The sequence below is a fragment of the Corylus avellana genome, chromosome 2 (genome assembly GCF_965113065.1).
Source record: "Corylus avellana chromosome 2, dhCorAvel1.hap1.2, whole genome shotgun sequence".
NCBI classification, from domain to species: domain Eukaryota; kingdom Viridiplantae; phylum Streptophyta; class Magnoliopsida; order Fagales; family Betulaceae; genus Corylus; species Corylus avellana.
In genome coordinates this window covers 35,125,000-35,138,921 of record NC_142491.1, presented here as the reverse complement: position 1 = coordinate 35,138,921, position 13,922 = coordinate 35,125,000, and the positions used below count along the sequence as shown (strand labels likewise).

At 33.0% G+C, this 13,922-nt stretch overlaps 2 protein-coding genes across 2 annotated transcripts; one reads left to right on the top strand and one right to left on the bottom strand.

Moving 5' to 3' along the window:
* Positions 1–224: 224 nt before the first annotated feature.
* LOC132168125 (kinase-like protein) lies at positions 225–1,975 on the bottom strand. The gene is made up of 3 exons (XM_059579213.2): positions 1,024–1,975; positions 395–513; positions 225–282 (listed from the first exon to the last, which is right to left on the bottom strand). The coding sequence occupies exons 1-3, from the start codon at positions 1,973–1,975 to the stop codon at positions 238–240; spliced, it is 1,116 nt and encodes a 371-aa protein (XP_059435196.2). The 3' UTR covers positions 225–237.
* Positions 1,976–7,760: 5,785 nt separating this feature from the next.
* Positions 7,761–12,444, top strand: LOC132166057 (CHY-type/CTCHY-type/RING-type Zinc finger protein). Its single transcript, XM_059576812.2, has 13 exons — positions 7,761–7,995; positions 8,124–8,211; positions 8,355–8,411; positions 8,515–8,547; positions 8,646–8,723; positions 8,896–8,939; positions 9,048–9,088; positions 10,355–10,437; positions 10,517–10,608; positions 10,700–10,769; positions 10,932–10,973; positions 11,780–11,923; positions 12,196–12,444. The coding sequence occupies exons 1-12, from the start codon at positions 7,946–7,948 to the stop codon at positions 11,903–11,905; spliced, it is 804 nt and encodes a 267-aa protein (XP_059432795.1). The 5' UTR covers positions 7,761–7,945; the 3' UTR covers positions 11,906–11,923; positions 12,196–12,444.
* The last annotated feature ends 1,478 nt before the right edge of the window (positions 12,445–13,922 follow it).

The window sequence follows — 13,922 nt, the reverse complement described above, 5'->3', positions numbered from 1 at the left end:
TACAATTACTCATATACCGTGGCTTCCCAAAAATGGGAATTGGTTGGAGATATCTACAAATGCAATGTCTGCATTTGTGAGAGTTGTAGCGAAGAACAAATGGGATCATTAAGCACAAAATACATATCATGAAGTAGTATAGCATAACAATTGCATTTTCAGAGGCAACAAAAGTACATAAATTGCTTAAACTATTAAAACTTGATATACAAAGCTTCATGTAATCCTCTTCTTCATTCACTTTGTGTTCTCATCCTTGGTAGGTGTTTCATCCTTATTTTCCTGCATAATCACTAACACCCTTTTTAAGTCCTAAATTTCATTTTCGCCAACAAAAATCAACAATAACAATAACCACAACAAAGGTTGATTAATTTGAATATTCAAGAAATACCTCCTCGGCATTTTGATTCTTTTCTTCTAAAGTAGAGCTCAAAACTTTTGCATCAATGGTTGTTTTCAACACTTCTGTGTCCTTAACCACATTCTCTTTATCCTCATTTACGGCCTCTTCTGTATATATAACAAAATCAATTCAATTAAATTAAAAAAGGAAAAAAGTTCAGAAAGTCCTCTTGAACTTTTACACGTTTTGAAATCACCCATTAAAGTTTAAAAACTCTCAATTAAGGATATCGAACTTTCAATTACCCTATTCCATTATTATTTTCTATTAAATATTGTCAAAATTTTCAAAATACCACAATTTTTTTTATTATAAAAAATACCACTTTTTTATTTAAAAAAAAAACATATTTGCAATATATATATTAGAAATAAAAAAAAAACAATGGATATTTTGAAAATTTTGACAAGATTTAATGAAAAATCCTAACGGATGGGGGTAATTGAAAGAAATTGAAAGTTTGATATCCTTAATTGAGAGTTTTTAAACCTCGAGAGCGTAATTTCAAAATGTGTGAAAGTCCAGGAGAACTTTCTAGAGTTTTTCTTTCAAAAAATGTCAACACGACCCATTAACTAAAAAATGCTTTCGATCAAAGTGAAATTGTGGTTACAAACCATTTTCCTTGACTACTTTTGTGTCTTCAACCAATTCTTTCTCTTCCACAGCATTCTCAGCTTTCACATTTTCATTCAACACATCTTCCTTCCCGTCTGCATGGTGGGGAGAGTAATAAACAGGCTCTTCAGACCTTTCCTCAAATACAATCCCATCAATTCCTTCCTCATTTTTCCTTGGTGTAAAGTAATCGTTTAGGGAATCATTAGATATCAACCTCCCTCCTGATTCCTCTTGCTTTTTAACATCACCACCTTTTTTCCCTTCATCTATTTGTTTGTCACCATTTTCCTCCTTGGCTGCCGCATTTTCATCTCTTTCCTTAATGTCACGAGCCGCTGCAACCACACCACTAACGACCTCCTTGTTGTCTTCATTCTTGGTTGCATTTTCATCTTTGTCCTCAGTGTCACGAGCTGCCACAATTGCACCACTGACAACCTCTTTGTTGTGTTCATTCTTGGCTGCATTTTCATCTCTGTCTTCGGTGTCACGAGCCGCTGCAACTGCCCCACCGACGACCTCCTTGTTGTCTTCATTCTTGGCCGCATTTTCATATCTGTCCTTGGTGTCACGAACCGTCACAATTGCGCCACTAATGACCTCCTTGTTGTCTTCATTTTTGGCCGCATTTTCATCTTTGTCCTTGGCGTTACGAACCGCCGCAACTACGCCACCAACGACCTCCTTGTTGTCTTTTATCTTGGCCGTTTTTTCATCTCTATCCTCGGTATCACGAGTTGCCACAACTGCACCACCAACGACCTCCTTGTTGTCTTCATTTTTGGCTGCTGGTTGTTGCGGCACCAATGAGTATGCATTGTTATCTTTGGCATTTGTTTCATGGACGGTTTCTATGTCTTTGCTGTTCTTGGCTTTGGTGTCGGATTTCTTGTGGTGAAGGACGGTGTTTCCAGCCACCACATCGTGTTTTGATTCACCACAACCCATGTTTTTTTTTTGTGTGTGTGTGAATTATGAAAGAGGATTGTGAGGGAGAGGGAGATAATAAAGGTATATGTATGTAAAATATGTTGTCTCCCTTTGTTGTTGAAAGAGGTTGCATGAGTTTATGTATTTGTTACTCTTTTGTGTTGGAGTATTGGTTTGCATGGGTGTAATTTGGTGTCAATGGTTTGGCAAGGAAGCGATATTTCCGTTGTGTTTTGAGGGTGGAAATGGGTCTATTGGCAACTCATATCGATAAGAAGAGGTGTAATTTTAGGCAAATTTGAAAGGATTTGTGCTGGCAATGCGGATTCATTGATTAAAATTGAAGTTTTTGGTTGAACAATTTTTTTTTCTTGTCAAAATTTTTAGACCATTGAAAACAAATTGAGTTTTTGTCTAAAAATGGAAAGCATGTGAACAGATGAATGGTTACACTTGACCCTCTCCATATGAAGTCATTTTTTGTCTTTAAGGGTTGTTTTTTGTCTTTAAGGTCAACCCTGACATGATCCATTTAAGTAAAGGGCCAGATTTCTCAACCTTAACATGAAAAATTTAAATAAGCGAGTGACATGATACGACTCGTTTGATAAATAGGCCATGTCAAATTGACCCGACCCGCATAACCCATTTAATAAACACGTTGTAGTGGTTTAACTCAAACACAACTCGTTTTACCCATTTTAAGAGAGTTTTTTTAAAGTGTAAAATGAATAAATTTTTTGTTCAAAAAAAAGAAAAAAGAATAAATTTTAAATAAATAAATGATTTTATAAACGGATTGACCCAAATGTGACAAAAATCTAATTATGATAAACTTTAACTCACTAATATCGTGTTTGATTAATCTCTTTGGAGAGTCTTCTAGAATAGAACATGATCATCTCCAGTTCAAATGAACGAGAGAGTATCTGGCTAGTTATATTAGAGCACTTGCAGTAGATGGCCTATATGTCATTCCCTTTCCTATGTTTAGGAAAAATTAAAAAAAAAAAAAAACCACAAAAACCTACTCACATCAGATTTCCTACATTTAACAAACCCACAAGGGTTACTACAGTGTTTCTTAGTGTGTAGAGAACCAAGGGCTTGTTTGTTAAACCCCCTCACATCCCCCTCACATCCCCCCACATTCCACCATACTATTCACTTCATTTTTTCCAAAAAAATAAAACATTCTTACTTTTATGTCAAATAATTCACTTTTTATATCACATCATTTATTTTTTATTACTATTCAAATAAAAAAATCACTACAAATTTTTTTTTTTTACTTTCCAATACCACTTTTTCATTTTCCTATACCAATCATTATTTTCCTTTTTATTTTTTTTTACACCTAAACAGTGCGGTGGTGTTTGGTGTTGTTTGCCAAACACCACCCAAAAATGGTTCCTTATACAATATTTTAATATAAACATTTATTTTTTGAGGTAACTTTACTTTATACCCCTGAATTACCACGTGATTTGATAACCCCCCTTCAAACTTCAAAACCTATTAACTTGAACCCATAAACTTTCAATTGCAGTCAATTTAAATCATTTCGTCAGATTTAGCGGTTAACTTCTAACGGAAATACCTAAAAAGACCAAAATATCCATGATTTTTGTTTTTATTTATTTATTTGGAATTAATGGTAAATTTAGAATTTTATAAAAAAAAGCAAGAGGTATAAACACTATTGTCTCAATTTTAACGTTTAAAATCTAACAAAATAGTTCAAATTGACTATAATTGAAAGTTCAGAAGTTCAAATTGAGAGGTTTTGAATTTTGAGGGAGGCTTGTCAAATCGCATAGTAATTTAAGGATCTAAAGTGAAGTTACCCCTTTTTTTTTTTCCTCTCACCTCCTTCATCTTTTTTATCTTTCATTGAGGATTGTGTTGAAATTTTGTGAAAAAATGTGAGGGTAAGTAGGGAACTTGTAATTTATAAAGAAATAATATTTTAATGGTATAGAGAAAAATATAAGAAAAATTATTGTGAAATATATTTTGATAGGGAAGCAAAGAGTAATTCTGTTCCCTAAACTTCAAAAAAATCAAAGGGATGATGATGTTGCTCGTGCTCTTAGAGAAGTATTTTTATTTTTTTTATTTTTTGATTGGACAAAAATACCATTCAAACATAATTAAGTGAAAATTCTCCCTAAGAGGATACTAATCCTCCTGAACAAATTTGTTAGAATTTACTTGGAACTTGGAAAGCAAGTTGGAAAGGAATTGTCGAGGAAGCTCCGGATCCAGTGATGTCATTAGGGGTGTAAACGAGCTGAGCTTGAGCGAGCTTCCCTTATTCAGGCTTGGCTCATTTAAATTTTACTCGAGCTCAAGGGCGAGCCAAAAAAATCGAGCTCGAGCTAATAATAAGTCGAGCCGAGCCAGCTCGCGAGCTGGCTCTTATATTTAATGTTTTTGTTTTTTTTTTTAAAAAAATTTAACTTCATGTACTCTTAAACGGCTTAAGAAGTTAGTTTGCATATGAGTATTTGCTTAACCTAGTTAGCCGAGTATGGAGCCTGAGTTAATACAGCAAGGCATTTGGTTTCAAAGAGAGAGGATATGCATCCTTTTATAGATAAGCAAATTTGTAGATTAATGTTTTCTTAACAATGTGGGATAAGTTAACAGGTTGCATTCAGACTGCATTGGGACAACGCCTCCTACAAAAAACTATTTTTTCAATGTCTCTCTCTCAATCCCCCTCACTAGTCATAGCACATCTTCCACCTGAACTCTCATTTTCCACTCTCTCACTCTCGCTCATCAAACAGGTAGTAATAGTGTTTGGGTCTGTATGATTCTTCAATAGTTTATACATTTTGTAATCTCCCTCAATAGTTTTTGATTGATTATTCTTCCTTTCGTTTAGGTTTGCTCTAATTGAATCGATGTCTTTTTAATGATTGCTCTCTCTCTCTCTTTGATCACGAAGGGTTTAGAATTTTTCATTCTCTAACGCTTAAATATAAATGCAATTTTAAGATTTTAATAATTATGAGATTTATAATTACTTATGTATTACTTAGTTTATATATATATATATATATATACACACACACGAGCTTATACAAGCTTGCTCACGAGCCTAGCCGAGTCGAGCCGAGCTTGCTTCGTTTAATATTCGAGTTAGGATTTGTGTTTATGAAGCGCTTCATTTAATATTCGAGTCGAGCACGAGCCGAGCTTATGCGAGCCGAGCCCGAACTTGCTCGCGAGATGCTTCGCCCACTTAACAGCCCTAGATGTCATGTCCAAATCAAAGTAGCCGTCCAACTCCATCCTATTTATAAACGAGAGAGAGAGAAGAAAAGGAAATGGATATGATTCTATGCGTCTGAGAAGAAGCGCGTGAGTCTTATAACTGGTTTTTGTTGGGAAGGCTGTTGCCAAAATTCTACCAAACAGTCCATTGGCAAATGCTAGAATGCAATTATTTCTCCGCATTTAGCCAGCATTTGATAGGACTCTCTTATTAATTTATTATTAAAATTTTGTAAATTTTTAAATCAAAATTAAAAGAATAAAAAGTTAAATAAAAAAATAAAAAAGAAATTGCAAGTGGCTCGCCACCCCAATTCATGATAGTGGCGGCTTCGGTTACCAAAAATTTATAAAATTTTAATAATAAACTAACAAGAGGGGTCTGCCACATCAGTATTTGTTGGGCTAAATGCGTGGAAATGATTATTCTAACATTTCCCAACCTCAGATGCCCACGTGTCCAATAACCAGCTTTCACATAAACTTAAAAGAAAAAAAAAAAAAAAAGTCTTCATTTCGGATAAAAAAGCTTTGTTTTAATTTATTCTATTAAATTAATATATATTGTTAGAATATGTAATTCTCATATGTGTTTTTAATAATATTAGCAAAGCATATATCTAATAATCACTTGCTTTAAGAATACATATCTAATATATTTTAAAATTTTAATTAGGTTTTTTTTTTTTAAAAAAAAAAATCCAATTTGAAGAAAAAATTTGTTCTTTTATTTTTATATGTACCAAACAATTAAAGGAACATGAATTCGATGAAATTTTCACTCCTATATTCGTAAACTATTAGTTTTATTTTTTATTTTTTTATTTTTCACAGCCTTCACAATTTAGTAAAAATTTTAATGGATTTTGTTTATATGTTTTAACTAGAATAAGTGAAATCACAATTGCATATTAATCTTTCTAGGGTGCGTTTGTGATTGCAGTTTTATAAACAAAAAAATGCGATTTTAAACAAAATCTCAAAAAATAAATTGTTTGGGATTGTGGTTTTTAAAAAATTGCGATTTGAACACGCAGAAAATATGTTGTGTGTGTTTTTTTTTTTTTTTTTTAAAAAAAAAAACGTATAATTTTAAAGGCTAAACTGCAATTTTAAATGTCAAATTGCAATTTTGCCAAACGCTTAGCTGCATTTTTAAAAATCACGTTTTAAATCACACATTTTACAATTATTATTTTAAAATTGCACTTTTTGAAAGCGTAAACTCAAACAAACCCGTAGATTTATTTAAAATTTAGTTTGATCCATAATCCGACAAATCCTCTAATAGGTTATTATAACAGAATAACCATAAAACAAGTGAAACCATATTTGTTTTGTTTTTTTTGGTTTTTCTATTCAATAGGGAAATGAGAAATTACAAAAAGAAAACAAACAAAGGATAGACAGTCCTGAAACAACTAGAATTACATTTATCAATACCAAACAAGAATTGGTCAAATAAATTATCCGGTCGGTAAAGATAACAAGATTGATCATACATAACTGCTAAGATAATGTTCCTGAAAAAGAACTATAATGTTTGTTTGTTATGGTGATTTTGCGGGTTTTTTTATATTTTATTTTATTTTTAAAAAAGTAATATGATGTGGCGTAAAAATAAAAAAAAATTTTTTTTTTAAGAATATTGTGTATTTAAATTATTTATTAATTTTTAGGCACATGTTGTATGATTGAAGTTTACAGGGGTTCATTTCCCCTGCCTAACCGGTTGCCAAACGCCACCAAAAACTGGCGAGATGTGGAATTATTGCGTAGGGCAGGTGTTCGTCAAAATGCCCCAACGATTGCTTGAATTCGTGGCTCTGATCCCCAATTCGCTACCTTTATGGCGCCTGTCCCTTTCTCCACAAGTCACCCCTCCTCCCCATACCGGCCCCACCTTATCCTCTCTCTCTCCTCAAGTGTGGGCATGCAATAAGATACCCATTATTTATTTTTGTTGTTACAATATTTATTTTTTAGGAGTCTGTGTTAACGAAATTATAAAAATTCATATCAAACTCCGTAAAATTCTATATTTGTATATTTTTCATCCCAGAGTACCGCTAAGTGCTCGTCTTTTATCTCACTCACATACTATTAGATTAATGTGATAATGTTGATTTGACACGATCACACTAATCAAGTAAAATGAAGAAAAGAAAATTTAATTATTTTTTCATAACATGTGTTACAAAAAGACACTAATGTGACAGTCGTGTATAAGACATACCTTGTTGATTACTAAATAATTAATTGTTTGCATAACACCCTTAAAAAATTTAACAACATGAAATATAAATTAATATAAGACATGGAAAAGATTTTTTTCATGTTTAATATGAAAATTACTTGTACAAGTGGTCTTGTTTAGGTTGGCATTAATTGACTAATACTTATTTTCATTTAATCAATTAAATTACTACCACACGTAATTAATTTATTATATATCTCCAATAATCTCTTATTATAAGATAATATTGAAAATGAGAATAAAGGGGGGTCTCGGTGCTATAGCATGCTGGCATGGCCCCCCTTTCTGTTTTAAGGGTTGAGACAAAGGACAGAACCCACCACTATCTTCCCAAATTAGGAAACTAAACCCCCTTCATCATCTTTGGCCGCCTTCTCTGTGTTCCTTCCCGGGCTTTCTCTGGTGTTCCTTCCCAGGCTTTCTCTGGAAATCTCTAGCCAATACTCATGGAAGGCTCAGTGAATGAACGCCTTGATTTCGGGAAGATGGGTTACGGGTACGTTGCTTCTCATTTCCTCTTCTAGCTTGATTGATTCATTGGCTTGTTTTTTTTTTTTTTTTTTCTCAAGAATTTACGCAGGGTCTTGGGGTTTTTGACAATTTTCCTTGACGGGTTTTTGTTAGGTGCAAGCATTATAGAAGGAGATGCAAGATTCGAGCTCCCTGCTGCAACGAGATCTATCCATGTCGCCATTGTCACAACGAGGCCACGGTATAGCATTTACTATATATACACACATACATACATACATACATAAATCTGGGACTTTTCTTCTTGTTTAATCTTAATACTTTGGCTTTTGTGCCTTCTCTTAATCTGGGTGTTTGTTAATTTTTATGTATTTGATATACCAGAGCATGATGAACAACTTCTGTGATCGGCATGAACTCGTTCGTTACGATGTTAAACAAGTACGACATCCTGCTTCATCTGTTTGTTTGATTTTTTTTTTTTTCCTTTAACGATGTTATGAATTTTATACGTTGTTGTGAATCGCTTGTAATGTGGTTTCAGGTTGTTTGTTCAGTATGTGACACAGAGCAGCCGGTATGTGTGTTTCTTTGTAATTTTAAGTGAAGCTTTCTGGTTTTTATTTGTTTGCAATATCCTAATTGGTTTCATTCATATTTCTCTTCCTGTTCTAGCTTGCTCAAGTTTGTACAAACTGCGGCGTCCGTATGGGGGAATATTTTTGTGAAGTTTGCAAATTCTATGATGACGATGTAATCACCTATCTTAGATTGAAAATGTTCTCTGTTTTAATGTTTTTGATTTGCAAATTTTATCTTCCATATGAACTAGGATGAGATTTGGCACTCTGATTTGTGATATTTGTTTGTTATATCACTTGCGTTCATTTTATTGATGCAAACTTTTCCTTTTAACTAATCTCAGAGTGACAAAAAGCAGTTTCATTGCGCTGATTGTGGGATCTGCAGGTTAGTAAGCAAAGTATGATTAATGTCTTTTGTTTCTTTATCTGGTGTGTTATCATTGAATTGATGATATAAATGATGTTCTGCTCTGAATTTTATTGTTTCTACCAGAGTTGGTGGTCGTGAGAACTTCTTTCATTGCAACAAGTGTGGTATGCATTTCCTCCCCTGTAACTAGAAACTTGTCATTTTGATTGGTTTTGTTTATTCAGCAGTTAGTAGTTGTACAAAAGTAGCACATGACATTTTCTTCTTTTGTTGTTTATTAATTTTTCAACATCTGTTTTGTTAAACTGGAGTTACCATTTTTGTGTTATGTTTTACACGTTCATTTTTGTTTGTGAGGATGATTTATCAGTTTTACTTTAATTTCCATTGAATGTTGATAATACTTGTTTTGTTTCCTAGGTTGATAGTATTGCTGAGTGTCTTTTGGTATATCGTCTCAAATATTTTTTCTCCAGTTTCCAATTCTTTGCATGATGCAACCTTGAGTAAAATAATAAAATATAGAGAGTAGTGGTTTTTTTATTTTTTTATTTTTTTTTAAGTTATAGGTGAAAAGGATGTTGCTGATTGATGAAATGGGCGTCCATAACCATGTTCTTCGATTTCGCAGAATCTATTAGGCATCTTATCATCTACCTGGTCTTGCTTGAAAGAAACATAGTTGTCCTGATTGCCTTGCAATAGGAAAAGCCTTCCAATTATATGCTTTTGAAGTTCTTTGGCAGATGGTTCTTCTGGAATATTATACAGAAGAACTAAAAATTTTACAATTCATCTTCTTTTCAAAAGTCCAAATTTACGTTTCATCTTAAGGGTTGTGAATATGTAAAAAAACCTCAAAAAAGAAAAAAAGGAAAAAGGAAAAAAAGGGTAAAGATGTCAACAGAATGAATGTCTATAACATAAATGGGTTCTTTTGGAGGTCCATATGCATCCCGGAAGCATATATGCTTTTCCATTTTTACTAAACGTAAGTGTAAAAATTGTGTACATTTATTTTTATGTGCTCTCATGTAAGGGCTTTTTGCAAATGGAAGTTTCTATTTTTCAGTTGGCACATCTTTTGTGGTCTCATAACTCAGTGCTTGCCTGTTGGATGGGTCATGCCAGCCATAAAATCGTCTTCAATGTGTATTTTTCGATGTATTCCTTTGTCCGGTTCAAAAATGCAGTGCTTGTTCAGTTTTTTTCCAAATGATTGAGGTTGACTACATGAGTCCTTTTTGCCTGCAAATTTAATTATGCTACATGAATTTGTTTTGTGCATAAATAAATATGTTTATTTTTTCCCCTTCAGTATTAATTATGAATTATGCTACATGAGTCCTTTCAGAGGTCCATATGGTACATGAATTTCTTTTGAAGTATGTAGAAAATTTTCTTCACTATTAATGTTTGCAAGAACACAGGGTCTTGCTATTCAGTTGGTCTGCGTGATAACCATTTGTGTGTGGAGAACTCCATGCGGAACCACTGTCCAATATGCTATGAGGTGTGCTTTGTGTGTGCTTTATTTGTGTATTTAAGTAGAATTGTTTGTGATGTTCTAACATGTTACGGTAATTTTGTAGTATCTTTTTGACTCACTTAAAGACACAATTGTAATGAAATGTGGACACACAATGCATTGCGAATGTTATGAAGAGATGATAAAGCGTGACAAGTGAGCAACCTAACTTCTTGTTGCCTTAGTTGTATGTTTTTTGCAAGGCAAAGCATTCTGTTTGATTCCTTAATTTTGTTGCATCACACAGATACTGCTGTCCCATATGCTCGAAGTCAATAATTGACATGTCTCGAACCTGGAAGAGAATAGATGAGGAGGTAGACTTATTCAACTTGAGCTATCTTATAGATGGTTGTATTTGATCTGCATATTTTTACAAAGATTTAGTAATGTGCTGGTTATGCTTACCTACAGTAATTATCCTACATAATCTAAAATTTCACAATAGTTTGTTAATATTGTTTTTTTATTTTTGTCAGATAGCAGTTACCGTCATGCCTGAGGATTACCGGAACAAGAAGGTGCTTACTTTTCATCCTTGTTCACATCTAATAGCTATTTACCCTTGTTGCCCATTGTTTTATGGATGTAAAATATGCTCAAGCAGAGACCTAAGTGCTTCACTAGATAGATCATAATATCTTTATTTAATGGATGATATGTTTCTATGATTTGAGTATTATTAATAATATTTTTGCATTCATCAAGCATATATGATTTTGCACACACAAACACTACGCTTTCTGAAAAAATATGGAAAGAAATGTAAAAGGTGGAAGAAAGTTTTAATAACTAAGAAAGCCACCACATTTTTTTATTTTATGGACACGAGTAATAGATCTACAACCGCAGAACTATACAAAAGAAGAAAGTTACAGAAACCAAATTAAAGACCAACATAATAACACTATTTATGCAGAGTAATGCTACAAGTTACTTTTGTGTCCTTCTTGTGTCACTCCCAAAATGATGTGACTTCTAAAATTATCATTGACTTTGTGATTGATCATTATTGGATTTTGATCAAATGGTGATTTTAAAAGTCACCTCATTCTTAGAGTGACACAAGAGAGACTTCTAAATTACTCATTTCTGCAGTAATCCATTTCATAGCCTCGGAGAAAGCCAACCCTTGGTATCCGGATATGCCTTTTCTAGAGTTAAAACTTTGAAAACTTAGTATGGAGAGGGCCCGCCATGTGTTTTTCCAATATTTGGATTTTGATCCACCAGAATATCCCTGTACATTATCCTTACTGAACTCTTTCCATTTGTGAGCAAAATTTGCTGGAAGACATTAAGAAGCAAGAGTGTTTTTTTTTTGCAGGTGTGGATACTGTGTAATGATTGCAATGATACTACTGAAGTTTACTTCCACATAATTGGGCAGAAATGCAGCCATTGCAAGTCATATAATACCCGCACAATTGCCCCTCCAGTTCTTCCTCAATGATTTAGAGTATTGTCACAGGTAGGCGCATTGCAAGCTTGCACCCTACTCTTCATATTTTACAGAAGGGGATATTCAATTGTTTGTTCAATCATATTGAACTATTATCTTTCTTATTGTATCATTATATTATGATTCAAGTGAATGCACAATTCATATGTGTGCCTCAGAAACTCTTCTCAGATTATTCTTCCTTCTGTTTATGGACTTAAAACCTGCAAATTTAGCCTTTTTGGTTGACGTAAACATTGTATATACAGTAATTTGATTGAAACATCGTTTCCCAATTACAGACTATCAACAACCGTGTCAACTAGTGATGCGATATCTGACGAGGAGTTGTCTGGTTTTGGCATCGAGTGTAATATGATAACCTTTGTTGTTGTCAATGTGGTAAACTATGGAACCTTTTACATGGCTTACAAGCAGTAGTCGCTGTCCCACATTGTGTGTGAGGTACAGTGATGATCTATTGATATCTCACTTTTTGTATCTTATTTTTTTGGAATAATTGTTGGATATAAATGTGGTTTTTAGCATTACTCTTATATATCTTTAAGTTTATGGGCCACATTTATAAAATGAATGAACGTATTTGGGTTTGTTTGGCACCAAAATACCTCTTTGCTCTCTTCCGTTGTGTTGGTTATTGTCACAAAGTGTTAAAATGTAAGAGAAATGCTACATGTATTTTCAAGTGTTTACCTTTTGATGTGGCTGCGAAAATTTCCGTAGAATTTTGAATGAGATGGTAATTTTTACGGCCACATCAAATGAGTAGACACTTGAAAATACTTGTAGCATTTCTCGAAACGTAATACTACTGCAGCTTGCTAGTTGTTGAGATTTGAGAACAATCAATATGTATTACAATAACCCGGTCAATTAGTCATAGGCTGATAGGCTAAGGACAGGATTGCTAAAAATTTAATCTAAATTAAATCTATCATTCGTCAATTTTTTCTGTTTTTTATTTTATAAAAATAACCACAAAAGTTTTTAGAGTTTTGTCCATGTGACAATTAAAGACCTAAATTTCTAAATGTAACAACTAAATGTCCGAGTTTTGGGCTAGTGACAAATAAGTCATTTTGTCATATTTTCCATTCAGGTTTTAATAGAAGATTTGCCAATTGTTATTTTCTTCATGTCCAACCAATAAAAATGATCCACGTGTATCAATATCTACATTAGTACCCAAAATATTTATTAAAAGACAGAAATTTTCTCTAACCCATTTAAACTAGTGCCAAGTGTTTATAAACATTTAAAACGTTAGTCTAAGTTAGTAAACTGATATTAATGACTTTAAGAATTTAATGTGTATTTTAAATGTTTATAGACACTTGATTGATGTGGTCTTTTTAAAGCAAAAATATATCAATAATAAAATACCACTTGCAATAGTACGAATCCTCGTAGAATAGGGCTATATTGAGGGTGTCGAATCTCTAAGACTGCGTGGGAATTGTTATCAAGTTTTTCAAAATTAAATATAACTAAATTAAAAGATGATTGTTGTTTTTGGATTTATAAAGTAAATGCATAAAATAAAACAAAAGTAGATTGTCATGAGAGAGAATATGGGGTTGATTTCACTACTAATCGCATAACAATGATCAATCATAAATTAATAAAGGAAATTTGAACTATGCATGATATAGGGCTTGTCTCACTCGAGTAATCAAGAAAATACCCTAATTAAGACATAAGTATAATCCATCTTTGGTTGGCACGAACTATTTGCCTAACCTCTAGATGCAGTACGGTTCGTCTTTCCTAGGTATGAACTATCAAATATCTTAATCAGTTACACACAATCAATTGATAAACATAACTCATCTTAAGTTAGTACGAATTGTCTACCTAAATTACACTAAACTAGGGTGTAGACAAATTCGTCTTCCTTAGGCATGGCCTATCAAATTCTATTGATCATATATCAGTTAAAATCGTTGTATAACAATTATTCATATAATTACAGAAAATATAAATGATTGAGTTCAATCAATATAAAAAG